Source organism: Glycine max, chromosome 2, assembly GCF_000004515.6.
Source record: "Glycine max cultivar Williams 82 chromosome 2, Glycine_max_v4.0, whole genome shotgun sequence".
Taxonomy (NCBI): domain Eukaryota; kingdom Viridiplantae; phylum Streptophyta; class Magnoliopsida; order Fabales; family Fabaceae; genus Glycine; species Glycine max.
This window is the reverse complement of record NC_016089.4, coordinates 47,456,826-47,484,177: the sequence shown is the minus strand read 5'-3', so window position 1 is coordinate 47,484,177 and position 27,352 is coordinate 47,456,826. Positions and strand designations below refer to the sequence as shown.

At 33.4% G+C, this 27,352-nt stretch overlaps 4 protein-coding genes and 1 pseudogene across 5 annotated transcripts; 1 reads left to right on the top strand and 4 right to left on the bottom strand.

Moving 5' to 3' along the window:
• Positions 1–4,139, bottom strand: LOC100783800 (KRR1 small subunit processome component homolog). The gene is made up of 11 exons (XM_003519425.5): positions 3,766–4,139; positions 3,561–3,671; positions 3,029–3,097; positions 2,374–2,430; positions 2,185–2,223; positions 1,961–2,065; positions 1,790–1,872; positions 1,618–1,699; positions 665–808; positions 479–550; positions 1–369 (listed from the first exon to the last, which is right to left on the bottom strand). The coding sequence occupies exons 1-11, from the start codon at positions 4,054–4,056 to the stop codon at positions 253–255; spliced, it is 1,170 nt and encodes a 389-aa protein (XP_003519473.1). The 5' UTR covers positions 4,057–4,139; the 3' UTR covers positions 1–252.
• A 1,686-nt stretch (positions 4,140–5,825) lies between these two features.
• Positions 5,826–10,109, bottom strand: LOC100806769 (BTB/POZ and MATH domain-containing protein 4). Of its 2 annotated transcripts, XM_041009234.1 has the most exons (5): positions 9,532–10,109; positions 8,145–8,490; positions 7,653–7,932; positions 6,107–6,297; positions 5,826–6,077 (listed from the first exon to the last, which is right to left on the bottom strand). In XM_041009234.1, exons 1-4 carry the CDS (start codon positions 9,906–9,908, stop codon positions 6,110–6,112), a joined length of 1,191 nt encoding a protein of 396 aa, XP_040865168.1. In that variant the 5' UTR covers positions 9,909–10,109; the 3' UTR covers positions 5,826–6,077; positions 6,107–6,109. The 2 variants fall into 2 exon arrangements, with proteins under 2 accessions (XP_040865168.1, XP_003518460.1); XM_003518412.5 differs by having other exon boundaries at positions 5,826–6,297; positions 9,532–10,108.
• A 2,379-nt stretch (positions 10,110–12,488) lies between these two features.
• On the top strand, positions 12,489–19,313 carry LOC100783265 (molybdopterin biosynthesis protein CNX1-like). The gene is given in 12 exon segments (NM_001255600.1): positions 12,489–12,768; positions 13,100–13,230; positions 13,372–13,473; positions 13,612–13,695; positions 14,252–14,479; positions 14,685–14,863; positions 14,945–15,049; positions 15,231–15,539; positions 17,151–17,308; positions 17,410–17,516; positions 18,064–18,120; positions 19,095–19,313. Coding segments are annotated over 12 exon segments (1,959 nt in total).
• A 796-nt stretch (positions 19,314–20,109) lies between these two features.
• LOC100806235 (uncharacterized) lies at positions 20,110–21,886 on the bottom strand. Its single transcript, XM_003518411.5, has 2 exons — positions 21,693–21,886; positions 20,110–20,922 (listed from the first exon to the last, which is right to left on the bottom strand). Exons 1-2 carry the CDS (start codon positions 21,796–21,798, stop codon positions 20,258–20,260), a joined length of 771 nt encoding a protein of 256 aa, XP_003518459.1. The 5' UTR covers positions 21,799–21,886; the 3' UTR covers positions 20,110–20,257.
• Positions 21,887–24,326: 2,440 nt separating this feature from the next.
• On the bottom strand, positions 24,327–26,387 carry LOC100782195 (uncharacterized; annotated as a pseudogene).
• Positions 26,388–27,352: the final 965 nt, after the last annotated feature.

Below are 27,352 nucleotides of genomic sequence, written 5' to 3'. Positions count from 1 at the left end.
TTTTTGAAATGGAAAAGATGTAAAACTTAAATAACAGGTAGTGTACATGATACTGACTTACTGTCTATTGGCAAGTACAATAAGATACACAATGCCACGCACTCATCTCCATGACAAATGGAATGAACAACTATGCCTCAAAATACATTGGTGTCAAAACTGTTACTGCAAAGACATTGGATGCAGAAGATCTTGATTGAATTAACATAGACATCACATGCTCATTTTTCATCTCCAAAATGAAGATTATGTTTAAGACCTTTGCTTCTTGGATTTCTTTCCCGATGCTTGTTCTGATGATCCTATAATATATGTCTCGGCATTTATATTTTCTTCAGATTTACGCTTCCCAAACTTCTTTGTTTTTTTCTGCGGACGGACCGAGAAAATATCAGTTTGGCAAAGAAAGTTACAATTTTAACTGGTCAAGCAAGAAAGAAAGAAAATCTTAATAAAGTTCGGCTAGAAACTTATTTACCTTTAAGGACATTGCCATGTCAGCTACATTACTGTTAGCATCCTCAGATTTATCCACCAGGTTTGCAGGCTCCTAAAGTGTGCAAATAAAAGTTTTATAAAACACTGAAGAAAGCTATAAAATAATTCGCACGACATAAATTTTGTGAATAGTAGAGAAAATCGCAAAATAAATAATAACATAAACCTTGGGTGGGATAAAGGCCTCTTCTCTTTTCCTTTTGTTTTCAGCAGTTTTTTCAGCCTGCTTCTCCTGCTTCTCTTGCCATATCTTTGCTGATTTCCTCTTGTTACTTAAAAAGTATTCTCCAGTCTCTAATTGTATATCAATCTGAAATGTCACAAAAATTACAAATGACACCTTAGAATTTATTTCATAAATTAACAAAGTATCAGAACAATATAGTTAGATATAATATTGACAAACTACCCCAGGGGGGAAATAAAAGAAAAGGGTCAATATAAGCAGTGCAGTAAGTAGTTGTGGAATTGGTGTTGTCGTTATCATTTGAAGGCCAAGATGAAGTGTTTATATATTCACAAATTGCTCCTAGATAATGCACACTTGAGAGCAAAGTTTGATACACTCATTAGGTTAGAAACCCAAAGAAATACCTAAGACACCCACCGGGGGTGTACCATATCAACTCCTGAAGATAAACCTCAAAATTGGATCTTAATCATCTTTCATAATCAATCACCTATGGCTATTGCCTTTATTGATAGAAGCCCAAATTAAAGTGGAATGTGCTACCCTCAAAACATCAGTTGCAGACAAAATGTTGTTTTTTACTTTAAAAAATCAATAGCAATTACGAGAAACTATGATAGGAAAACAAATGCTTAAACACTAATTACAATTTACAACATAGCCAGAAAATGCAGGTGGGCTCAGTAGGACCCTACTACAATACAGAACAAGTGAGTTATTGAGAAACATTGAAATGCAATTCTTTTTTTGAGAACCATCAGGTAAATTTAAACAAAAAGGAATTTAAGCATCCATTTCTTAATCACCCAACCTATCTTTCCTAGTCAGTTATTTACGTTGTTGTTGTAGGGGACATGAGTACAGGAGACTCTGTACATTAGTGGAAGAAATCCAGCTTGATCAGAGATATTAATTAGAGGTTGTCTTACCTTACTGGGCTGTTGAGGTGGAGGGAAAGGAGTGTATGGTTTCTTCTGTTTAGTGTTAACCTTCTTTTGCTTAACATTTTTCCTACAAAAAGATATGAAGTGTCAATGAAACTGAAGCAGAGGATGGGCGAGTACTTTGAATATACAAATTATCAATAAATAAAAGGCATACTTCTTGAATTTTGGAAGGAACCTGTCCCAGTTCTCCTGGGCAAGTGCTGGGTCCTTTTCAAGTTCCTTCTTCATCATAAGAACCTGACAATGTGAAAAGGAGAACTGAGATATTTCTACACCCAAAATCTATACCACAGAGGTAAGCTGGATAAAATACAAATTAAATAACCTTAATGTTGTATACAGGATGCATTTTATTCAGCATGCATTCTTCAACAATTCTTCTGACTTGCTTCAAGCCTTTGAATGAACCCATAGCAGCAACTGTGTTTCCCTGTGGAATTGCATGCAAAATTAAAAAGAAATTAACTGATTCTAGAATACACTCGTATCATAGTGAAAGTAAATGTACAGTCTTCATACTCTAAACTATGAAGCGCAAGTCAAAATTACCTGGACGAGAATGTAGCAGCCAGTGAGTATTTCAAGAGCCTGCACACCAGTATAATAGTTGGAGAAAGGTGAGTTACAAAGTTGAAGCCAACAACTGGTGGTAAACAGTACAAGAAAACCAAAGCAAGAAAGTAACAACAAAGGGTTTATCCCCATTGCTGAAAAAAACAATCTTCAAAAAAAGCACACCTTCAAGGTGGAAGAATTGGGACCCACAAGATGTTGTCTTCTTTTTACAAATCGCTCCTGCAGTCAGAAAATCAAACCATCACACTAATTTCTTTGAAATGCTTAAGTCGCATAAAATATTAAGACAAAATACAAAAATCATATGGTAGAATACAAAATCCAAATAGCTGTTTCTGGAATGTTACTAAGGAAGGTCTCATGAAAGTGCTTAGTGAATTTCATTGCACATTTGCAATGAAAAGCTTGAAGTGTGCGTGTCCGGTTCAAATTATTTTGAGGTGCCTTTTTTAGCAGCTATGAGAGAACTTTCGGGGTGCAATTCAATAAAGCTGAATCAAAAATAGCTTATGAAATCTATTTGTATCGATAACAGAACACTACAAATACAGAAATCATATACAACACAGCAATGCACTTGCTGCCCCAGAGACACAAGTCTCAGTATTCTCTGTCTACAAACTGAAAATAACTTGACACTACCTACTGTCAGATATATACTCCTAAATCCTAATACATAACTACTAACAGTTTTTTTCTACACATAACTTGACACTACCTACTGTCAGATGTATACTAAGACAGTACAAAATCAGAGGCACACAGCAAGCAAGAAGAACTTGCAGTAAAAGATTTGCAAAATCTTTGGCGAATATACCTTATTGCGAACCATGCCACTGATTTTAATGATGTCACATTGCATTTCATCGTCAAGTATTTTTATCGCCTGAGAACCAATCAAAACAACATAAAACAATTCGTTACATATGACTGAAATTAAAAATAGGCTTAATATTGTTTTTGGTCCATGTAAGCTAGCACTTTTTCATTGTTGGTCACTCTTAAGTTCATTTTTTCAATGTTAGTCACTTTAAGTAAGCGCTTTTCCAATTTTGGTTCTTGTAAGTTTTTTTTGTTCTTTTTTTAGTCCTTTTAAATTTGTGTTTTTTTCAATTTTAGTCCTTTTAAGATTATAATTGTCCCCGTAAATTCGTGCTTACCGGGACCAAAATTGAGAAAAATATCTTACAGGGACGAATTGAAAAGGCACAAACTTGCAGGGACTAATTTTTTTTTTTTTTAAAAGATGAACTTACAGACAAAAAATGAAAAAGGGCTAAGGGACAAAAAAACATATTTAAGCCTTAAAAATAATAATGAAAAAACAGAATGAAGTGACAGACATATACCTGAGGAGCAGGAAGACTTCGTGATAGAAGCTTGATAAGATCCCTGGCTTTGATGATAATATAGGGATCCCTAGTCTTTCTGGTTGTTGAAACTGTCATAGAACCCTCAACCTGTGCATTGTCGACACAAACGAAGGCGAAATTAGGGTTTGGGATTGAAATTAAAGGAGGAATGCGATGAGAGTGAGTAAGCAAAGGCAGTTACGAGGTTGAGTTCGCAAGCAACGCCGAATTCCTTGAGAGCGGATTTGACCATGGGCCAAGCTTCTTGGAGGTACTTTTCGCGGTACTGAGGAAAGAGAGTGGAGAAGGAGCTCACTTCGAGCATGCCGCCGTCGTTCCATGAAGGGTCGAACTTCTCGATCTTCCAGTGGTCGATGTTTGGGTCGTCGTCCCATGGCTTGGGCTTGTCGTGCTTCCCCTTTCGCTTCTCCTTCTGCTCAAGTGCTTGTGACTCGTTCGCTACGCCATTCTCCTCCTCTGAGTGGATTTCCATCGCTGCTTTCTGCTTTCTGCTTTCTTTCCGGTGCACTTTCTTCTGTTAGGTTTTCAGGTTTTGTGGGACGCTAAATCGCTAATGCACTATTGTTTCAACCAAAATAACTACGGTTGAAAAAAAAACGTGGATTGGTTTTGGGCTTAGTTTTGAGCCCAATATATTATTAAGTCCACCTATGCATTTAAAAACATAAAAAAATTATGTAGCCATAGTCTAAAAAGTTTAATACAACCATAAGTTTTATTAACTTTTTAAATATTTCTTAAAATAATTATAATAAAATTATTTTACACAATCAATTGTAACTACACAATTTCTCCCCTGTATGTATCCTCTCATTAGACATTAAATACAAGTATCTCTCTCAGTGAAATTTAAACCTTCCTTCATCGTATTATAAAAAATTAATCAATTCTACTAAACCTAACTCCCATTAGTTATGAAAAAATAGGGTTGTTTGTTTGTGATAAAAGATATGTGAAAAGAAGAAAAAAGGTGGTGGAATCCATGTTTGAAATGATTTTCAAATTTTCATTGCAAACAAACAATAATTGTAAGATTAAAAATAATATTTTGTGACGGTTTAAATTGTGAAAAATCATATGATAAAAATAATCATTTGTTATTTTTTGACCGTTAAAATATTTTAAGATATTTACCAATTGAGTCTAGTAAAAGAAATTAGTCCTCTAAAACACAACAAATTAATATTTGAATTCTTGTTGAAAAACACATAGAATGCTTCAACCAAAAAAATGAAAGGATATATAGTTTACAAGAAAGTTCTTAGGTACGATATATTTTTACATGAAAAGTAAGGAATGGAATTTTTATCAACTAAAAAATTAATAATCATACATGATGGTTGAAATAAAAGTTAAGTTATCATAAAACTTCTTTGCATTAAAATTCCTGTTATTAGTTAATTGACTTCTTCTAACTAATGATCTTTTCTTTGTAGAAGAATATTAAATATAATTTAACATAATTAAAACGTAAGAATAATATTTTGGGTTAATATTTTCAAGAAACTATAAAATCTTAATGTTTGATTCGATAATGGATGTGATTCTGATTTTCATCACAATTGTAATATGGTGCAACAAATTGTGGGTATCATCACCGAACCAACATTGCACTCTCTCAACTCCTCAAAGTTCAGATTTTCTTAACGAAACATTACCAAAAAAGAGAGAGGTGGTCGAAATTACTAGCATATTAGGATTTAGGAGACCCGTATTATTTTGCGTTTCTGTGAGCTTAAAACTAAAATTCATAACCCAGAAGATTTCTAAGCTTGAAACTAGAATGCTTAGAAGATATGTACATAACCACATTAGAGAATCTGTTTACAGAAACATCGCCTCATATTGCAGCCAGTTCTTCGTCTTTCAACAATGCTAATTTAGTTTGGTTTATGCCAACGAGGTTACTCTACCTTAATTTTAGCCTACGTTACCCTTCCCAGTTCCCATGCAAGGTCATCTTGGACCTCCATTCCTTTCAAATCTCAAAAAAGAAAAGAAAAGAAAAAAAAAGATAGTGTGTAGTCACGCTAGCTGGGCAATTTGTCATCAACGTCAATCAAAACAGACCACCAAACCAGAATCACTGGCTCTTTGTATGGCAGGTGTGCCATGAAAAAACAATTGTTACAAAATGAATATTTTGTACATGGTATAACAATAGCCATCCTAATGAACCTACTTCTACTAACATTCTGTTGGAATCGAGTACAGAAAAGGAGAAAGCAAATGGAAGAGATAAAGTCCAGCAACCAAATATCCACTTCCAAAGTATAGTCAATATCAATAGTCTACTGCAGATAAGTTCATTTTCAATGACCACTCTGCACTAACAACGTACACACACTAATGACATCTAGTCTACCCGCTTTTTCTAAACTTTCCATTGGAATATGGAAAAGTTGGACAGAAGAGAAAAGGGTTTTTCGTCTTCTTTGCCTTTTTCTTTTTTACCCCCCAATTTTTCGGCATTATCACCTGCATTTTACCAAAGAATCAGAGAGATACCAGTGTGACAACAGGTATCAGATTCTCTGCCTGACCCTTCTACCATTCATGTCACCGCCATCTGAAAGTTGGCCCCATACACTCTGAGACTTTTCCACTGCGCTGCAACCATCACCCTCACACCCAGCAATTGTCTTCAGGATCTCTGATTGTAGCCATGGGCCTTTTTCTTTCATATGCTCAAATCCATCTGATCTCATGACAGCTGCAACAAGTCCAGACGCAAAAAGAACCATCATATCAAGAATGAGAAAAGTTGGAAGGTAAAGCATGATTGTAATTTAGTATGTCTGAAGTCAAGAAATTTTATTTTGTTCTCCACTAGTATATACATTAGAGAATGGCCTTCTATGTTTCTAAAGGATAGAGAAATTTCAGAATATTAGTTATGAAGATAATCAGCATGAACCTTATTCTTAACATCACTACAATCCTAAGATTTTTGTTTAGGCGTTCTCACCTATGTTTAAGTGTCCCAATGTTGTACAGTTGGACATTCAAAGTGCCCATGCTTTAGAAATAAATATATAAGCACAAAAAGAAAGTACAAATAATTTGAAAAGGAAGCAATAAAATAAGTGACAGGAGGGAAAAATATTAAAAGGCGGGAGAAGATTCTGAGTCCAAATATGTCAAAATCTACAGCAGGTTGAAAATGAAAGGAGAAAAACCAAAAAAAAAAAAAAAATCATCCAACAGCATTGCATCTGATGTGAGGAAGAAATCGATAGGGCATGAATTACATAATGTCATTGAGATACACGAAGAGTGGAAATCGACACATTTAGAGAACACGAGGATAATAGATAAAATGACTCTAAACTTTATGAACTGCGAATGAAAATCTCTAAATAAGAAAGTGGGGCAGCATTATATAGTAACTAAGGTTTTTTTTACCACCAGTAGAAGTTTTATACTGCTTTTAAACCAGGTGGCATCGTATAGTTCACCAATAGTGTAAAACTTTTCACACATCAAAATTAAATCTTAAACAACCCATGTCAGTTCACTTTTGTCTACTCCTACTAGTTTGAATTTTGGTTTATGTGAAGCAGAATCAATAATCAATCCAAGTGGTCACTGATCAGATCATCCATGGAATTAGCTGTCTCATGAATTCCATAATCTCATATTTTCATGGTTAGATGGGCATGTCAAGAAGGAAGATCCCCCAAATGTAAATTTGTATCCCCAGATGAACAATTTTTGTTTTGGACTATGGCCATTTAGCTTCTCCAAAAAGTTGATTTTAATTTATGCATAAGCTAATTTTAGCTTAGGAGAAACTTATTTCATTTTTCTTTCTTATTTTCTTCTCCTATAAGTGTTTATGCAGAATCTTATCCAAACAAGGCCAATACAATCTATCTTTTCTGCTTTGGTATCTAGTGTGTATGCCAGACAGCTGCATTCAGTTAGCACGGGATGAATGTATCTGAACTCATTTTTCTTTTACATTTTTTAGCCACTTGTTAAAACAAAAGTTAAACAGAAAACATCAGTCTTTCTGTTAGCACGATCGCCACTGCTAACTAAGAAAGTGATACAAAATAAGTATACCTGCTAGATTTTGAGCAGCAAATTTTAGGCAAACAGCTTTCAACTCCGTGGCATGGCAATGATCAGCCAAGGTTAAAATATTGGCTACAGAATTCACACAAATGTCCTTACAAAGACGAGATTCACACATCAATCTAAGCCTACCCAAGTCATACTTGTCTGCTGCTGCTAACAATTTTGCTGTCAATATCTCAGAAACCGGAAAGTCACTAGTTGTGGTTGATGAAACCGTGTCCACCTCTTCTGTAAGAGTATCTTTGTAGATAAAGTGCAGCATGGCCTGTAAAAAGAGGAAAAATCAGGATATTCATCCTCCCTAGTTGTACTTTACCTCTTGAAGACTTGAACTCCTGTAAGATCCTTTTTCTATCAAGAAAAAGAAACCTAACAAGAAAATCTAACAGAAAAATACAGAATAACAGAATAAATCCTAAACAAGCTTGATGCTACCAGGGAAAGAAAATATGGAAAGGGGAAACATATAGTTTTTACCTTAAAAACCTTTGGTTCTAAATCTGTTACAATAATCTCATTCTTTTCTTCATCTAAACCATTAAAAAATTTAGATCGAAATTCTGGGGATCTGGCAGCCAACACCAACTTATGAGCAGGGAACTTATCCCCAGCTACATCAAAAGTAATATCTGAACCTTCCATATTATCCAATAGTGCACCAAAGTGTGATCCAATGTCAGATTCCGGGATGTTAATAGAGTGAAGTTGTGGACAATCAATTGCTGAAACCACAACTCCAACTGTACAGTTGATTTTCAAACAATCATTCTTGAGGAATTCAGAGGTTTCAAGCAAAGACCGTCTGAAAAACCGCTTGTACCCCCTATGAAAGCACAAAAAGAGATCAAGATTTTACACATGTCAACACAACAGCATACTTTCAGACTGATCTAGCATCAATTTTCCATATAAGGAGAGCCTGGGAAAGATAACCAGGGACAGAAATAAAAAAAAAAGCAACACATCAGAAACCCTATAAAAGAGAGAAGACTTTTTTGCATGTGAAACCTTCATGCATAGTATGACAATATAATTATCTTTATATAAACCATTAACAAACATAAGAACGGGAACGCTAACTGACTTGTATAACCTTTTTGGTAAGCTAATTACAAGGACATGATCAAGCGTGATCAATAAAAAGAAAAAGAAAAAATTATCCCAACACTGTCTTAGACTAGAAAACAAATTTCCCCGAATAGCCAATATGCCTCTTTTTTTTTACCCTTATATTAATCCCTTTAATGGTCTGAAAAACATTACACCAACATGTCATATGCATTACACTAACACCGCTTATCACAAAAAAAAAAAAAAAAAACACATCACCCTTTCTACCCCTATAGAGGGTTGCTATAAACATTCTCAAAGAAAGTTGATGTCATGCACAATCTCAAGAAACCTCAGGGAGCATTAGTGTGATTTGCTTAAGAAAAAAAAAGAAGATAAATAACGACTTCTTAAAGAAAAAATGACATGGAGTTTTAGTAAATTGATGTACCTAAAGGAAAACTTAGATACAGTTGCATAGGTGCTTTTGGTGTTATCCTCCGATAAGAAATTGAAGTTTCACTTCGGTAATTCGTGCAATAAAGGTTTCCACTAAATATCAATGCAGGATTACCAGAGTGAAGCTTCAATTCTAATGAGAGAACAACACCAAAAGCACCAACAGAACTGCATCTAAATTTTGTCCTTTCTCTTTATATTAATAAACCATGGTCTAGTGATCATTAAAATTGTAAACTACAAACATTCAAAACATAGAGGCACCGTCAAGGGGTCTTTTGCTAAACCCTCAATTGGTAGAGCAGTGTATGAGTTATTATTATTATTATAAATCCCTTGACACAAGAAAGTGTACCACATGCTTCCCTTGTACTTGAGCGTGTAGGGACCGGTCTCGAGGGAGCGATCAAAATGGCTGTGGACCTTGTGTTTCCCCTGGCCGCTCTGGTCGAGGAGCGTGAGCTCGAAGAGGGCCCTGACGTCGGTGCCTTCGCTCGCCAACGCGATGAAGACGGAGACGTAGGCGGAATTGTCCTCGGGATTCTTGCCATCGGGGTAGAAGTAGATCGCCCAGTGGAACCCTCCCACCGTGAACACGTCGCTCGCAATGTGCTTCCCCACTCCCATCCCTTTCGCCAGGGAGTATCCCTCGATCACGAACTTGTGCGACCCGTTCACCGTCTGCGTCACCGACTTCGAACTCGTCGGCGGCGATAACGCCGCTCCGGCCATGCCTATCGGGATCGGAATTCGAGGCTCATACAATGCGACGACGCAGAAAGGGATTTTTGCGAATCTGAGGAATTTGGAATTTGAATTTTGATTTAAAATTTTGGGGGAGAGGAAGGAGAGGTGGTTTGTTGGGTGGAGGGGTTGACGGAAAAAACACGACGGCACGGGGTGCTTCACCGTTTTGAGGTAACGTTGGTTTACGTCAGGGGATGTGGAATATCATTTTTGCCCCTGAATTGGAGAATTTTCCAGAATGCGTCTGCGGTATATTTACGTGGCGTCTTCTTATTGGGCATCCGGATGTCAAGTACTACTATGCAGTAAACAAAAATACTCGTGTTGATGACTATTAGTTAAAATTTAGAAACAAAAATATATTCTTAAAAATTATAAAATTAAAATGAAATTCATTAAATATGATATATAACAAGAGAGAATGTATTTAAAAAAATCGTGTCTAAGAATCTGTTTCTATAATTTTTCTTCAATTATAATTCAAAAGAAATATAGATTGAGCAAATGCTATTTTATCCCCATAAAGCAACACGGTTCGAGTATGTGGGACCAAAAGGAAAAATCAAAATTACCGAGACATAATCAATTATAATTGCACATAATTGATTATTGTTGAGCATGTGGGACCAGTAATATATTGTGTTGTAATTTAACATCTCATTTTTACTCTCTTTCTTCACAAATTGAGATGAAAGTTAGAGTATGTGAATCTCACTTTTTTTTTTCTTTCAAATCTTTCAGCTGCTGCATTTCATATGTAATAAACATCCAACCTTATATACTTTTATCCCTTTTCAACACATTTCATTTCCATTGTTCTTTGAATCGTTTAAACTAAACACTATGTTAGGCTGAGTTTTTTTTTGCTCAGCAAAAAATATAATATATTTATAGACTATATCAGTAATACTGAAAATATAAAATGAATAAATGTGAATCTAGCTATTCCAAAATATTGGGAAAGAGCTGGAAACACAAAAATGAGTAACAAAAATCCACCCACACCTGCCCCCCTAATTACAGAATCCTTCTTTCATATTGGAGGACCATTGATTAAAGTGTAGAGTGAAATCCTTGTCCATTGCTTTGGTCCATGACCATAGTAGGAGTAAAGCATCGTCCAACAGCTTAGAACCGTGAAAAGTTACATTTTGGAACACCGCCTTATTTCTATGCTGCCATATAGTCCAGGTTAAGACAGTTCACCATCATTTCCATCTTTTAGACTTGACTCCCTCTGCTAGCTCAGTTCCATGTTGTAAGAAATGGTTCCTAGGATTTTGTATGTTAGGCTGAGTTTGGTATGCATGAAAGAGAGAATGAATGAAAGCGAAAAAAGATGAAAAATGTATGAAATGAAAAAGTAGGGTTGTTTGTTTGTGATAAAAGATGTGTGAAAGGAGGAAAAAAGGTGATGAGATCCATGTTTGAAATGATTTTCAAATTTTCATGGTAAATAAATAATAATTGTAAGATTAAAAATAATATTTTGTGACAATTTAAACTATTAAAAATTATATAATAAAAATAATCATTTGTTATTTTCTGACTGTTAAAATATCTTTTTAATGAGCGTTTATTACCAAGTTCCTTAAAATTGAGTGTTTAACACTATTAGAAATGTCTCTTTTATTTTATTGTTTTTTTTAGATTTTCAAATTGTTTGGTTTGATAAAAAAATATTCAACTATTTATTACATAATTTATTTTTCTTTTTTTTGTCACCTAAACTATTTTAATTCAGATTTTATCTCTTTTACATTCTCTTTATCTCAATCAAACAAACCTTATTCCCCCATCCAAAAAAAAATCTTTCTAGCCTCTTTCATCTCTTTCTATTCTTTTTGTTCTTACACTTTTATTAATTTTTTTTTATCTCTTTACCAAATACAAACTTAAAAATTACCAAACACAAACTTAATGGTGTTTTGATAAAAGTGAGAAAAATAAAATAAAGAATATATTTGATTGAGGAAAAATAAAAGAAATAGAAAATAAATATAATAAAATTTACATTTTTATATTTTAATTTAATTTAAATATTTATCTTTTATTTTTATCTTCTTTATTTTGATCATCTCAACCAAATAATGAAATTGAGAAAGGCTAATCTTATCTAGAATTAGAAAACAAAGAGTTGTGTTGTCTAGTCTAGAACTAAAAAACAAAAAGTTGGGTAAGGAAAGCACAAGAAGGAGGAGGATGTGTCACGAGGTCTGCTTCCAGATGTGTGTCATATTCCTATTTCTAGATCCGTCACGAGTAATGATATTCTTGATATATATATATATATATACACACACGCACACATTTTAAACACTGATAATTTCTTTCACATCATAATATTTTTTTCAGTTTTAATTTTCTCTCTCACTAATCCGCGACCCCTTGCGCCGTCAAGGGACACTGCTCAGTGGTCATCGCAGCAATGGCTTGTACCTTAAAATCAATTAAATTATTAAAAAAAAAAGAGTACAAGTCACATGCTTACCCAAAATACTATTATAGAATGACTAGACTGTGCGCACAGTACAAGACGTCCCATTCCCTATCCAGTACGGAAAAATGATCTCCGTCATTGACGCTCTCCAAACGGTCCTTAACGCCTCTAAACGTCTTCCCCCACTCACTGTTCCCCTTCACGATGCCCTAGGCAAGGTCTTGGCCCAAGATGTTCGCGCCCCCGATCCTCTCCCTCCCTACCCGGCCTCCGTCAAGGACGGTTACGCCGTCGTCTCCGCCGATGGCCCCGGCGAGTATCCCGTCGTTGCCGAATCGAGAGCTGGAGATGACGCTCTCGGCCTCACTCTCTCCCCTGGAACTGTCGCTTACGTCACAACCGGAGGTTCGCTTTTCCCCTCCTCATTTGACTTTCGTTTCGGATCAACTTCTCCGTCATATTTACAGGACAAGCAAAATAAATCAAACTTCTATTGCCAACTAAAGTCAGCTCACGCATTGTAGTTTTTAGAGAAATTAGACGAGGAATCTTCTGTACAAATTAAGTGCATAAATTAATTTTAGTTTACGAGACAAGTTCCATTTCGTTTTCTTATTATTTTTTATTTGCATTTTACTTGTATAAGGTTTATGGAGAGGTTTATCCGAGAGTAATGTTATTTATTTATATTTGTTTTATGGTTAATCTTACCTCTCGTGTTATTTTGTTGGTTCAGGACCGATACCTGATGGTGCTGATGCAGTTGTTCAGGTTGAGAATACTGAAATAGTGAACAATGCCTCCGATGGTACTAAGAGGGTCAGAATATTGCTACAAACCACCAAAGGCAATGATATACGCCCAGTGGTATCTTCTTATAACTCCTTTACAGTAGTTCTCATCATAATGTTGAGTAGTATGTACATTACGTATAAATAACATTTTTAATGTCACCGATTCATTGCTTACTTAGCTGATTTGTTAACTGCTTTTTGGTATTCACTGCAGGGAGTTGATATTAAGAAAGATGCAGTAGTCTTGACATCTGGAGAAAGGTTAGGTGCTTCAGAAATTGGTTTGCTTGCTACAGTTGGTGTTACAATGGTTAAGGTATTCTTTCAGAGTGTTACGATGACAAATTGATTCCTTGGGTGGGGGGACTTTGATATGTTCTGTCTTGTGTATGTTTATATGTTCTACTGTTGAGTATTGGTATATGTAATGATGGGAAATAATGCTTTGATGCAGGTGTATCCTACTCCAACAGTTGCTGTTCTTTCTACTGGAGACGAGCTTGTGGAGCCAACTACTGGGCATCTGAATCGTGGTCAGGTATTGTTATAGACTTCTAGGACTAGTGAGACAAGCTTATGTAATAATGTAATCAGTTATTAGAACTATTGCGTGGAAGCTGGTGACTATAACTTATAATTGACTAAAATTCCATGTCAACTTCAAGTCTTTTCTTAAAGGATTGCTAATGTCATAATATTTTGAATAGATTACTAAATCATTATCTAAATCTACCTAGAGGTAATACCAACATTAATTTTGTTGTTTTTGATTTTAGCATTAGTAGTATGTTGAAGAATGAGGATTCAACTAGGCATTTGCACTTCATAATGGACCTGTAATGCGCAATCAGCTCATTTGTGGGAGGCTTAAAGCTGTTATGGCACTTGAATTCTAATAAATGTGGTTTTGGATGTAAATTTCTTACCCTGTGCAAATGTATTGTTTAAAATTTGTTGGACAACGTAGCACTTGTTTTACCACATCATTCAACTACCCATTTATGGACTATCTGTTTGGGTTTGTGCCATGGTATACAAGAGTTACTTGGTAAATATGACTAAAATGAATGTAAGCTAATATAATTCCTTTGCAGATTAGGGACTCTAATCGTGCCATGCTGCTGGCAGCTGCGGTACAGCATCAGTGCAAAGTTCTGGACTTTGGTATTGCTAAGGATGACAAAGAATATCAAGGAAGGATCTTGGATAAAGCATTTGCGTCTGGAATTCATATTCTTCTAACTTCAGGAGGTGTTTCAATGGGAGACAAAGATTTTATCAAGCCTTTGCTTGAAAAGCGAGGAAAAGTACATTTCGATAAGGTTATTTCATTCTTTTATTTGACTGTTTATCAATTAAATTATGATGTCCTGTAATCTGGGCCATGGATGCAATGTGTTGTAGTTGTAGAAGTAGTATATTATAGATATTTTTCCCTTCTGTATAATGTTTTGGTGAGTATGATTTTTTAAATCATGTTATCATAATTTAGGATTATTTTATTTATTTTTATTTTATATCTTTCAGGTGTGTATTAAACCAGGCAAGCCATTTACATTTGCAGAGATTGACTTTCAATCTACAGAGAGCAAAATTCTAGCTTTTGGGCTACCTGGAAATCCTGTCAGCTCTTTAGTTTGCTTCCATCTCTTTGTGGTCCCTGCAATACGCTACCTTGCAGGGTGGACAAATCCTCATCATTTTAGGTTTGTAAATTTCCAAAGTACAATTATTTTAAGATGATTTGCTTCTTTTGGTTTGATTCATTTAATTTCTTTTCTATGCAGGGTACAAGCTCGGCTTCGTCAACCAATAAAGACAGATCCAATTAGGCCAGAATATCATCGTGCTTCTGTTATATGGACTGACAATGATGGATCAGGCAATCCAGGGTAAGTTGATGATGAATTGTTTTGTTCTGGTTGGGTTAGCTGAATTCACATGCAGATCTGTTCTATTGCGTGTGTTTTTATTTTAGGGGGAGGGTATTATGTGGAGGGTTGGAGCATTGTTGCTAAATTTTCACCTGGTCTCTCTAATGAATGATTTTTTTATCCTGTCCTTGAATCTCAGTTTTGTTGCTGTGAGCACTGGTCATCAGGTAAGCAGTCGACTACTTAGTATGAAGTCAGCTAATGCCTTGTTGGAGTTTCCAGCAACAGGCAGTGTAGTTTCTGCAGGGACTGCTGTGTCAGCTATCATAATTTCTGACCTAAGACCTATGGCATGTGATGAGAATCATAAGTCATCAGACTCAGCCTTTGCTTTGCCAGGAATTAAATCAAATAAAATAACTACTGATTCTTCAGGGGATGCTGAAGTCAAAGTGGCTATTCTTACAGTTAGTGATACAGTTGCTATGGGTGCTGGCCCAGATCGAAGGTATTGCTCTTCATTTTATATTATATATACAGGTGTGTGCAAACAAAGAGACATACGTAGAGCTGAAAATCAGAATTAAAGCTTTTAATTTGGATTTCTGTTTTGAATGAAGGGAGGAATTTAATTGATTTTTTCTGGTATTTGATCAATTTATGAGGAATGTTCAAGACTAAAGTAGTTTTTGTACTTTCTAGATAAAGCAGCTTCTAGATGTTCTAATGAAATCTTGCAGAAGCAGAACTTCCACACCACACTTTTTTTTTCCTTGAAACTGTTACTAAAAATACTCTAGAAAAGGTTAATCAGGTATTGGCTATATTCATCATGTTTGTTCTTGCTTCTTGGCCTCCAAAGTTAACTAGGAATTTTTGTTGTTAATCAAGTGCATCTAGTATATTCTTCCAATCCAAAGAAATTTTTTCTGTGGATACTAAAGGAACGAAGCATTGTGGCTTTTGTTATCACTAAAGCTAGATTTAGGTATGCTCATCTGCAACTGGATTCATGTGTTGAAATAATCTAATTAACCAATGTTGCATTATTGGTAAATCATCTTCCTAGTTGGATAATGCTGAATGGCATCTAGATACACCTCTTTGAATCATTGTTTGAAAGAGGTCACAAGTTTGATGCTAAACTAAAAAGCAAACTTGATATCAGTCAATGCCAAAAGGGGCATTGGATGTACTGAGTGTTTTGCAACAGTCTCAGTTGAAGTGTTTGAAGATAAAAAATCTGTTTTGGGCATTGATCTGTTGTAGTGTAGTAGTGCTGAGTGTTCTGTTGACTGCAGAAACTTGTGTACATTGTATCTGGCTATCTGGCTGAGGCTTCATATTATTGGTTTTTCACGCATCCTTTACATAACACATGTGGTTTATAGTATTGCCGTATTTTATCCTGTAATAGGATTAGACATTTTCTTGTTGTCTTATTTATTCTTCATTCTCTGTCGTTCTCAATTAGCTGTTTGTGCACTTTCTTATGGTTAGACACTCCTCTTTTATTCTTCTATTTGTGCATGTTACTACTTGATTCTAAAATAGCATCCCTTTGTGCTGGAATATTTGGTTTCAAGTTGAGTCCTTAAAAGAAAAAAAAATGCAAGTCAGCTATTACTACTAGAGCTGTGGCCTGTGATTTTGTTATTTCTGAAATGTCTGCATTTATTAAACTCTAGAGATTTCCCCTTGCCAAAATAATTGCAATAGAATGGATAGATTGTCATACATTAAAAGAAATAATTTTGTTTGTTCACTTTGTTGTTAGTATCTTTCCCTTCTGTGGCATAATAAAGTTATTTTAATTTAAATTATCTGTTTTTATGAGAATTACTTGTTTTTCAGAGTGAAAATATTGATGACATGCATGTTAGCTAACATTTTTTAAACCAAACTAGATATTGAACTGGCAAGATCTCTAGGTCACAATTGATTAGTTAAACTGGTTAAATTAGTGGTTGAACCATGGTTGAACTGGATAATATGATGACGATTCTGACTAGAGACACAACTGTTTCATGATTCAATCTGTTCAACCATGCATTTTAGTTGTATTTTTAAATCCTTGGTGTTGGTATCAAAATGTGCTGACTTCTTTACATTTAAACAGTGGTCCCAGGGCAGTTTCTGTTATTAATTCTTCTTCAGAAAGACTAGGAGGAGCAAGAGTTGTAGCCACTGCTGTGGTTCCAGATGATGTGGCAAAAATTCAGGACATTCTAAGAAGATGGAGTGATATTGAACAAATGGATCTCATAATTACTCTTGGTATGTTTCTATCTAACTTATTTATCAGCTTCCCTAAAGAATTTGAAAGTTTGTAGTTGTGTTAAGTTGATTTCTGTTTTATTTTTGCTTTTCCATTCAAGGGGGGACTGGCTTTACCTCTCGAGATTTAACGCCAGAAGCTACAAAACCATTGATTGAGAAAGAAACACCTGGCCTTCTGCATGTAATGATGCAAGAGAGTTTAAAGGTATGGGAAGCTACGTTTATTTTAGTCAGATGAGTAATTCTAGTTGTCTTTTGTGTTTTGTTGTTTCTTATTTTTTTTTTTTTACTTCTGCACTTTCTTTTCATAACTGTTTTTTTTTTCTTTCCCAAATCAGTGTTCAAAGAGAACCTGACTGATTGGCTATATATTTAGAGTAATGCTACTGTTTTCAAACTTCTATTCACAAGTTTCTTGCTTTGTTATGCGTTTGGATGTGAAGTAATTGAAACACATTCATTTGATAACAAAGTAAAGAAATGGGTTGTTAATTGATAAAAAAATGAGTTTGTTAAGAGCTTGTGTATAGAATTTTATGGGAGTAGCATTACACATTTATTATATCTATATGTTTAAAGGAAGATCGACTTTTTGATTTTTAATTTTTAATTTCTCCAGTCTGTTTGAATAGTGCTGTTTTATACGTGCTTAGTTATTTTGATACCATATGCATTCAGGTCAGCTTCTTAGGAAAGTCAGGAGTAGGTGTTTATTGATTTCTAAAAGGTATAATTGATTTATGTTTAAATAGGTGACCAAATCTGCAATGCTTTCACGCTCTGCAGCTGGAATCAGAGGATCAACCTTGGTAAGGCAAAAATGCTAATTAATATCTACTTTAAAACTCATTTTAGTGTTATAATTGGAATTGCTTTGTGACTATAGCTTTTTATGCATCTTAGAAAATTTCTTTATAGAACAATGTAAGTATTTCATGTAAGAATGTAAATATGTCAATCTTCTCTTCCTCTTGTTATCTAAAAAAAAATAGAATTACTGAGTGTGAATTTAGTGTCTCAACTCTCAAATGACTTATTAATTTGTAAAAGAATATTTCATCTCAATAATGGTTGACTTTATTTTTAAAATGTTCTTTGTTGGTTTTGCATGGTTCTCTTTTTCTTTTTATGGGCTGTTCTAGGAAAATATCTTATTCTCTCACTTGTACAATATCCTATCAGTAACAAGTGAGAAAGTAATTAACTGTTATTCAATGCAGAAAAAATGGTTTGTTAAAACAGCCAGAAAGCCCTTTTAATCTTAAATTAATTAAACGAGGGTGATGACAAGAAATAACAAGTGTCGTTTTAGAAATTATAAGAAAATAAGAAAATTGATTATAAATGACCAACACAGTTAGTATGAATAAAACCCTGCTGGTTTATTAAAAAGAATATTAGGAGGGATAAAACGTCCATGTCTTGTACTGTTGTTAGATTTTAATTATTTGAGTTTTAAGGTACCTATTGTTTTCAATCTTCACCGTTACAGTAAGGTTGTTTTAGTTAAACAGTTACTATTTTCAGGAAACTCAAATCTAGATTCTGAAGCTTTTTTATATGATAATCTGTGTTTATTACTAGTTACTTTAGTTTCATCCATTTACATTTGGTATACAAGTGCCCTTGGCTTCAAAATGGAGCTGTATCATGAGTAGTTAAGGAAAATCTTGCATTTATTGCTGTAACTACTAGTACACCCTGGATCCAGACATCTAATCTGTCTTTCTTCTAGACTTGTACTTACTGGCTAAGTTATGGCCCTTGATTTGTTCAAATTCAGATCATTAACATGCCTGGAAACCCTAATGCTGTTGCCGAGTGTATGGAAGCTTTATTGCCGGCACTTAAGCATGGTCTGAAACAGCTCAGGGGAGACAAGAAAGAAAAACATCCTCGTCACGTTCCTCATGCCGAAGCAGTTCCTGCAGATGTGTGGGAACAGAGTTATATGCTAGCCACTGGTGCTGGCTCTGATGTCTCTTGTTCCTGTTGCACGTAAAGTTAATTATATTTCCTACACGGGTTGAACATTTTGCCCCCATGTTGTTCAAGAGGGAGGGGTACGAAATAGTGCTGTTATCATTCAATTGTGAAGGGTGAGAATCCCAATTAACGGTAAGATGATTGTAAAAGACAAATAAAAAAACAGGAGGAAGAGTTATGTTTTGTAATCTTTATAAAAAGCAATTTGATAGATCAAATGATTTTATTAAAAAAAAATAAGCAAAGAAAGGTTAGTCTTACGACCAATGACACAATGAAAATAACTTGTATCCGTTTAAGATCAATGATACAGTAAAAAAACACTTAACAATTGAATCTCTCCTTTGATTAGTAAAACGGATGAACATATGTAAGGTAGAAAAAGAATAACACGTCGCCAAGATATGTTTTTTGTTACTATAAAATTGAAAATGTCTTTTTATTTTTTTTGTTTAGTTCTTGGAAAATTGAAATACCATTGTTCGGCCTAGAGTTAGGTATGGGTTATATGAGTCTAACTTCAAGCCAATTAATGATATATTTCAGCTTTTATTGGATTTCTTTCAATAGCCATTTTAAGGACAATAGTTAAGAAGTGTTAAGAAAAAAATGTCAATTTTTTTAATACGATTGATATTTTATTTTTTTTCATTTATACCTTAAGGATACTCTATCAATCTTTATTCATTTGCACCTACCTTTTGCTCCTGAATCTTTAGATAGATTTTAAAAAGCAACACCGCGGGAAATTATACTGCAGAATTTGAGTCATTTAATTGTAGATGAATGAATGTATTAGAAATATAACGGGATACAATTACAATGAGCTCCATTATACTTGTGAAATCTCAATCAAACATTTTTACTTTATTTTTAAATTGAAGTCATGCATTTACACGCAAACGAATACAGTGTTCTTCTCTTTACGTGTACAAGTAGTAGTAGTTGAGGGCGAAAATCTCACAGCTCTTGGAAGTATGATTCTTCAGGGTATGATGTCAATGCATTTTTGCCATAATAAACCCCAAGTCCCACAAGGGCCACAACCAAGTAGATTATCACCATCCATTTCACCAATCTCTTGCACTTGTTCTTCCCTGCCTCCAAATCTTCAATGACTTGATCATCAACATGATTTGATCCAGAACCAAGGCCGAAATCTATTAGCCTAGTTTTGGATCTTGAAACAGGCCTAGTCTTGGGAGCTGTAGGGGTTAGTGCTTCTTTTGTTTCACTCAAGTCATTAGTTTTTGCTTCCTGAGCTCCTTTGTCTGTGCCATGAGTTGTTTCAGTTTTGTTGGTTTCCTCCTTATTCTGTGGTGTCTTTTGATCAGAGACTTCACCATTGGTCTTTGCTTCTGGGGCAGGTGCCTTTTGCTGTTCTATTTTTTGTGATGGAGGAGTTATTAATGTTTCCTTAGGCTTAGTCAGTGAAAGTTCTCCAAATTTGATTGATAGCTTAGCACCCTCAAACTTGGCAGTGACACTGTCAGTGTCATAATCAGAAAGGAGGGGCAGTTCTAAATTGAAACGACGCCATCTGTTCTCAGTTATCAGTCGTTCACCCATTAGCCTTAGGGTGGGCTTTGAGGTCACTTGAACCTTCAATTGATCCCTTCTAAAACCTGCATATTGAAAGCAGATGAAGTGTTCTTTTTTCTTTTTGCAAATACAAAAAAGTTAGATGAAAATTTAATAGAAAGCAAAGAGGCTTTATTTCTTTTGGTAACCACATAAATTAGACTTACCGCTTGTAAAATCCTAAGATAGATTATATTGAGTGGATCAACCTTGATTTTGGTCAAATTTTATATATTTAAATTATTTTCAAAATTATGGTAAAATTAATTATGATAAAATTAAAGCAAATAAGAGTAATTTTTACTTTTACCAAAATTAATTCTACAATAATAAATTTTATAAAAATTAATTTCCATCATCAATCTAAACATATACCCACAAGTTTTGAAAAAAGTTGATGAGATTATTTATTACAATTGGGATGTACGATGATAGCATGATTTTAGATAGTAGCTACTTATAACTCAAATTATTTAGAGTAAATTATTGTGACCTCCATTTTTTTTCATCCTTATCCTTAGATGTGATAAATTATTTTCAATATCCTCAAACAACTCTATCAATTTCATTCTATTGTTGGGGTAACAATAACGGGAACAAATTTGAAAATATTTATACATATATAGATTAAATTGAAAGTGTTTTCTATATAAAAAAAAAACAATGTGAAGATAAACGTTACCTATAAAGACAAAAATAAATGAAAACAAAACTCATTTTTTTAATCTGTTGCTTATGTTTTATAACAATGAACTAATAATTAAGTTGATATTATTCCTCTAGGTTAGAATTGAAAACTTGAAAAAGCATTTACCTGGTAGCATAACATTGACAAGCCTTTCATTTCTATCCCATTCATACAATGGTACAAAGTCTTCGTAGACACGATCAGATGCTGCTGGCTGTGTCCTTGAACCCATTTGATTTCAGCCTTGATTAATTTGTTTCTCTTTTGGTTTTGCGTTTGATATGTATATATGCTTCTTAGTATGGAATTGCTCCTAGGGGTTCTTTTATACTCATAGTTGATGAGACAATTAGGACCATTTTGCACGCAAAACGTAGCATTTTGTTTGCTTTCTTTGTTTCTTTTCGTACGTTCATATACTATTAGTTTGTGCGGTGCAAGAAAAATAATATGCTTTAGTAACGAGAGGAGGTGACCTCGTTCCTTGGTGATGCTAAAACCCAAAAGCAAAATTTTGTTCTGAGTGCCAATCTTTAACCGACAATCTTGTTACAGATTTTTTCCAGTTCAAGACATATATACTAGCTGCTTCGGAGGTTTTCAATTCGCACGTGTAATTCGTGTCTCCATGTCTCACTTTCTAATTTTGATATCAGTGTTTCACAAGATAAAAAATGGGTTAATTACATTATTAGTTTTTCTTTTCTTTTCTTAGAGTCATACTATCATTGTTTTATCTAAGTCTTTTAATCATTATATTTATATTAAAATATTTAAGAGTGTACGACAAATTTTTAAAGAATTTATACTAAGTAAAAGAGAGAAAATTTAGATGATCTTTGTCAAAGTTGGATGTTTTAGTTGGCGGACTTTGAAGAGAAAAATATTAAAACAAATTAATTGATTCAATTTGTGAAGATTTTTAAGTAAAAAAAAAAGAAGAGATTTTTAACATGTAGGATTAAATTCACTTAATTTTAAAAATAGAAAGACTTAATTCACTTGAAAAAACTTATGGAATTAAAATCATGCATAGTTTAATTTCTTTTTGGTAACGACACATAGTTTAAATTGAGGAGACAAGAAAGTAATTAAATAAAATAAAATTGATAAAATAAAGTATTCTAGTGTAAGACATTTTTTTCTTCTCAAGAATCACATAGTCATTGATAAAATTGATATATTAATTCATGTTTTTTTTCTGTACCAAAAAAATAAGATTCATGTTTTTAAACTTTGTCATAATACGTGTCTCTTTGATGACTAGTTCACATTAATCAATCAGATCATAAACGGACCCTTTCCTGTCACGAGTAGTGGATTTTTTAAGCAGTAGATAACTTATATAATTTTGTTTTGACGGCAGATAAATTGTATAGTTAACAACATAAATAATATAGTCAGTATAGCCCATATATATAAACATAAGTTCCTAAAAAAAAAAGAAGAAAAGAAAACCATATACAAGAGTGACGATCTTCATGCATGTCTACAATCTAGAGTCTAAACCATGTAATCAGTATAATCCCTGTCATTGGTTACAAAAAGCTACGTTGAGCATGATAAAAGGCATAGATTCACCTTTCAATCAAAGCACCAGTTCAATATAAAATGTTTCAATATTCCAAATGTGCTCCGCCAACTCTAATTTAAAAGAAGAAATAAAATAAAAAATGGAGAAAGTAATATATATTTTTTACTTGGTTAGGAGAAAAAAAATTGATTTTAAGAAATACTTTTTTTTAATTCAAATTTGAAATTTTCTCCTTTTTTTTCCCTCTGAAACAAATGAAGGCTAAACATCAACGTAGAAAACTAAAGTAGTTTCTGTCAAAAATAAAAAAAGTTTAAGAATTAAAGTAGTGGGATTGTCTTCTTTATTTTTAGTTTGATCCACTCCAATCAGTTTAAGTTAGGTAGAATGATAAAGTGAAATAAATAAAGCTCTTCCTATCAAAATTTTATGCAAATTCATTTTTGAAAAAAATAGTTTAGTCTTTTGTTTGAATTAAATATAGAATACAGAGAAAAGAAATAGGATCAAAGAATAGAAATAAAAGAGAAATATATTAAAAAAATTATTGTTTTGAAAGAAGAAAAGAAATGGAGAAATTTCTCTTCAATTATATATTCAGATGATGAGTAGAAACATGTAAATAAATTCTTTTAAATTTTTTTTATATTAATTAAAAAATTCGAGTTAGACTGACCAAAGATGCCAAATATTGTTATACTCTGTGTAGGGATATTCAAGTATTCGTATTATGCTTAAGTATCTTAATTAATTTTTTACATATTTTCTAATTGAATAATCTTTTGTTAATTTCATGAGATCTATAAAAGGCATGTTAACGTGGTTTGTATGTATCCTCTTCTTTGATGTATATCGAAGGACTCAAATATATTATCGTGATCACGCACTAATAAACATATACATAAAAGGAATATATTTTCAGTTATGAACTGCAATCATAGAAATTGACTTGCATCGCTAGCTAGAATCACACGCACACAATTAATATAGCAATTCTTGTTTTGAAACCCCAGTCTAATTTAACTTTGTCTGTATAGGTGCATGTTTTGTTGTGATTTAATTGATTTTCGTTTGTAGATGTAAGAAGTAGTAGTAGGACTCAAATCCTTGCATCTGTTATGCCACTAAATTGCACTAATTACTCGATGAAGAATTAAACAATTTTTATTCAAATGAATCATAGTGTTCTTTTTTTTTTTTTTTCAGAAAAAGAAGAAAGAGTTGCATAGGGAAAACCGGTCTATTTTGAATCCAATTGTTCAATGATCAGACCAGTTGCTTTACTCCTTTATTGAATTCAATCATGCGTTGAAATGCATGCATATTACGCAAATGGGAATTAATTAAAATTCATTGAATTCCTGTTGTTCTGATCCTCACTTGAATGCAGCAGTTTTGACATACAAACCCAACACCATAAGCAATAAGATGACCACGAAAACGTTCCTCCATATCTTTGGCCTCTTAATTAGCTTTGCATACTTATTGCTGCTACCACCAAACCCTAGCTTGCTTAACAACGTCATCCCGGTCTTCTACTGATCTCAAACTTACAGTGAAATCTAAAACCCTTGTTTTCAATCTCTGAGTTATCTTTGGTTTTGATGAGGTCATTGTTGTTGTTCCTAATTCTTTTGCTGTCTCTGGCACCCCATTAGTCCTCACCTTCTTTTGATCAGCAACTACTTCTTCTGTTTTGTTATTCTTTTCTTTGTCATCACTAATTGGTTCATTCTCTTTCTGTGGTGACGACTCTTCTGTTTTGTTTTGTTCTTTTTCGTCACTAGTTATTGGTTCTTTCTCTTTTTGCAGTGACTCTTGCTTATGAATCTGATCTTGTTGTTGTGATGGTTCTTTCTCTTTCTGAGACATTATTAGAGCGCTTCGTGGTTCTGGCTGTGACCTAGCAGCTGGGGTGATCAGGTTGGGAAACTCGATGCTTAGGACGCCACCCTCAAACTTAGCACTCACATTATTGGTGTCACAATATGGGGGAATGGAGAATTCTCTGGAAAAACGACGCCGCTTGTTCTCAACGATCTGTCATTCACCATTGATCCTTAGCACAGGAGTTGAAGTCACTTTGAACCCTCAATTGTTCCTTTGTGAATCCTGTGCATGCATTTCAAAGTATTCATATAAGTACATAGAACAAAATGTAACTTTAATCCTCAGAAACTATATAATACTATTGTTTAACCCATATGCACGATATCTTTTTCAATCAGAACAAAAAAAGCTACAAAACTTAATTTGCTTGGCGTAAAAGTTTGTATATCATTAACCAATAAATGGAGTGGATTATATGTATTTAATTATTCATAAAAGGGATCAAAATCTTGGTAATCAAAATTAGCTGCTGATTGTGCCTGTGCCATAGTTGCTTTTAGTTGTTGATCTTTTGCTTTTGGCTTCTCTTGTCGTCTCCTTTGTTGGAGAATGAAAGCTGTCAGCTAGTGTGCTTTTATATGCACATTGATCAATTATTATGCATTATGCACGCAAATTCTAGTTCCTGTTATTTCTCTTTTTGCTATATTACTTTCTTTTCGTGCGAATATTGTGTCTCTGTTATTAGGGTGCCGAAGCACGAAAATTTATATGCTTTGGTCTCATAGAGGAGGTAACCTTGTATTTTGGCGCCGCGATGCTAAAAACTCCATGGGGGATTTCTGACTACAAATATTGATTGAACAAAAGTTAAGGATTTATCTTCTTTTTTAAAGAAATATTTTAAAAAATACTATATATTAATTATTAAGTAACCGACTTCTTCAATATAATGGTTACATATAGTATGCTATTTCTATATCTAGAATTAACTTTATAAAGAAGACTACTATATGAAGTGTGAAGAATATAATATAAGTTAATTATTGGTTAACTATGATTGTTAATCATTTAGCCTTATAGATTTTTTTTTTTGGTATATATCACATATATTCTTTATGTAGACAATAGTACAATACCGTTTAAGCTGAATAACAACAAAAATAAATATAATTTCATAATTTTATAATACTAAAAAGGAAAAATCTAATACCATTCAAAGGTTTTTAATATTTAAATTTAAAGTATACGTACATATAAATATTCAAATCAAATATAGCATATTAATATTTAGCTCTAAGTTTCAACACATTTGTAATAACAGTTACATGCATATAGAATAATAAAAAATAACCAATATTATCTTAGATTGATTTTTGTTTTTTAAGAGAAAATAAAAAATGACATATTTTTAAACAATTTTCATTGATATACCGCGTGAATTGGTTTTTTGCCATTTTTTACTAGCTACCTTTCCTATTTTTTAACTTCAACCCATTTTTTCCAGACTGGTTATGTGGTTTATTTGGACTAAACACTACATCAATTCACCAATTTCTGTTTTTTTTATTATTATCAAAATAGACAGTTCATTTTAATTTTGAAAACGCGATAGTACTTAAAACAAGCTATAACCTAGCTTGGATCCTCTCCACCTTATTAGTCCGGCCAACACTGAATAAACCATTAAATTTCTCTTTATCATTATATAATAAGCCGAGGAAAGAGAATATATAATGGATGGATGAGATATTCGGCTATATAGCCTTTGTTACGCGAAGTTTCTTTTCGGCCTCATCCATGGCCGATCTTGATTATCTAAACAAAAATGGATTATCAAATGAGATTAAAAAATCCATCGTAAATAACTAGTGCAATTTAAAAAATTATACCAATTATTTTTAAGTGCATAATAAGAGTAAATCTAGTCCTTAAAGATGATTTACTCCCTAAAGAATTGCGCCAACAATTCACTCCTTTCATTTCAGGATGACTGATGTTTTATCATTCCAAAAGAATTTCATATATTGAATAATGATTTTTGTAGTTTTTAATGAGATATTAAAATTTTTAATCCAAATTTATCCTAAATATATCATGTCAATATGATAATTTTGTAGTACTGTACACCACCATTAACCATCCAATAGTTTTTTTTTTGAAGCATTAAACATAATAGTTATAACTTATAAATAATGTATTTATGAAAAGTAAGAATATTTTAATAAAATTATTTCAATTAAAATAAATTAAACAACCCTGAAACAATTTAGAGTTAATTATTTTTTGAAGGTAAATTAGAGTTAATTATGATATCTTAAATATCAATCATTTTAGAGTTATTTAATCTTGTTTTTATTTGAGATAATTAAACAACCCTGAACCAAATTATACTTGTGAAATATAGGTAGGAGCGTATATA